The 2,219-nt window shown below is 41.9% G+C and overlaps 1 protein-coding gene across 3 annotated transcripts in view; it reads left to right on the top strand.

Moving 5' to 3' along the window:
- Positions 1–2,219, top strand: part of casp3b (caspase 3, apoptosis-related cysteine peptidase b) — a 12,094-nt gene extending 9,875 nt beyond the window's left edge. For all 3 annotated transcript variants that reach the window (XM_028589878.1, XM_028589877.1, XM_028589881.1), the window contains exons 6-7: positions 1,162–1,276; positions 1,955–2,219. In XM_028589878.1, the coding sequence (XP_028445679.1) occupies positions 1,162–1,276; positions 1,955–2,187 (348 nt within the window). In that variant the 3' untranslated portion in view covers positions 2,188–2,219. The remainder of the gene's footprint in view (positions 1–1,161; positions 1,277–1,954) is intronic.

Genomic DNA, 2,219 nt, shown 5'->3' with positions numbered 1-2,219 from the left:
ACATAGCCAGACATTACTCCACAGCACAGCGGAGTAGCTAACGTTAGATGCTGGCTATATTGACAGTCATAAAAGCCCGTGCTCACGCGGAGCTCTGTAACCAACTGACAGACACACTTTTTCGGCTTAGAATTATAGTATGAACCGCTAAAAACACAACAACCTCACTGTCCTCTCCACACGCCAGTCAGGCACACTTCCTCGGCTTAGAATTACAATACGAAACGCTAAAAATACCACTACCTTGCCGACGGAACACACTTCATTGGCTTAAAATTACGGCAACAATCGCTAAACACACTGCAAACTCACAGTCCTCTCTTTCCGATTTACAGCCCCCCTCTCATGGCTTAAAATAACTCACCGTTGTCGGCTCCAGTCGCTGAACTACACGTTGTAAACAGCCATGGGCTGCTTGCCTGGTCCTCCCGGTAACGTTAGCAGTTAGCAGGGTTAGCAGGGTTAGCATGGCGGCGTTAGCCAGGACCAGTTGGGATCACTTTACTGGCTATGTCTCAATTGTTTTTGCGAGTAACCAACTCGGGTACTCCAGCTATATAATTCAATGTGAGTACACAAATGTTGAAATGCCCATCCCTAGTAGCTGTGATAAATTAGCCTGAAGCTAATGCTTACCTGTTCAGGAGTAAATAAGCCAACTCTGTGTCCTTTTGGGCTCTAAGCTGTCTCCATCTTTCAAATACATCTCCAATATTTACCAGGGGGTTGTTACGTCTCTGGTCACGTAACTGTTAGAAACATGCTGTTTTCTTTAGGTCGGGTAGAATCTATCTCCGTTGATCCTGTTTGTTTGTTTGCTGCTTTCATGGCCGTACTATCGTTACAGCTGTAGCGCGCTGGGTTTACGTTTTTACAGGTATATCTGGCAACCCGGCCTGCCTGTCAAACTGGGCCGTTGATACCAACACACAGATCAAAACAAACATAAATTCCGTCACGGAATGTAAATTTCAAAAAGAAAAAATACTGACATTAGCATTGTTGTCAGAAAAGATGTAGTATTTCAGTTTAACATGTTTCCTTAATATCTGATGAGGCATTGGTGTCATTTTTGGATTTATTACAGTACAAATATTACATATTGGACCTTTAATGTGCATAATGTATGTTATATTTAATGTACCTGGATTTCCTTTTGAGGCGTGCCGTGGGGCGGAGCTGGATGACGGGATTGACACCGACAGTGTCGATGCTCAAACATCCGAGAGGATTCCTGTGGAGGCCGACTTCCTGTATGCCTATTCCACCGCTCCAGGTAGGTGGTAGAAAAGACTTTTTGTCCTGGGAATATTCATTAAATGACACACGGATAACTGTCTAATTTCTTTAAAGCCCTGGTATTCAGTATGTTTTTAGGGCAGCACAATATGAGGAAAACATGTAATATGCGATAATGTTGTTAAATATTGCGATAACGTCATTATTTTGCAATTATAAAAAGTGTACTCTGTTCTGCCTTTCTGCTTTCAGTATTCTGCCTGCAAAAATCTGCCTTCCTCTATGGGAATTTAACATAAGGGTGTACTTACTTGTGCCCCCTATATTTTAAGAAGAACATTTACTTATATACGATACATTATTCATTCACAAAGATAATTGCTGTCCTTAAAGGTTGGATTTTTCCTAATTTGTTTTAATTAAGACATTAAGATCAATTTCAAAAAGAATTTTTTTTTTTAATTCCTCTTTTTATTCACCTTTTTAGAATGGGTTCATAAACTTATGAGCACTACTGTAAAGTGCGGTTTTCTACTGATACTCTCTTTCAACTAACTCAAAAAATCTCGGAGTGTCTTTGTCGCAGCCTTTCACGATGTGTTTATTGCGATAACTGATATTTAAAAAAAAAAAAAAACGATATATTGTGCCGCCCTAGTACGTTCATGATCCATAATGAAATGGCAATACACTCGTAACGTGATTCGTCTTGCAGGCTACTACTCATGGAGAAACGTGACCAACGGCTCCTGGTTCATGCAGGCGCTGTGTGAGATGTTGATGCGATTCCGCGGAGAGCTGGAGCTGATGCAGATCATGACCCGCGTCAACCGCAAGGTGGCGCTGCACTTTGAGTCCTCCTCCAACCTGCCGGGATTTAGTGGCAAGAAGCAGATCCCCTGCATCGTCTCCATGTTGACCAAAGACTTCTACTTTCCTAAATTCTAAGCATGAAAACTGCTAACCTGTGGGAAACCATG

Source organism: Perca flavescens, chromosome 10 (assembly GCF_004354835.1).
Source record: "Perca flavescens isolate YP-PL-M2 chromosome 10, PFLA_1.0, whole genome shotgun sequence".
NCBI lineage: Eukaryota > Metazoa > Chordata > Actinopteri > Perciformes > Percidae > Perca > Perca flavescens.
This window is presented reverse-complemented; position numbering and strand designations above follow the sequence as displayed.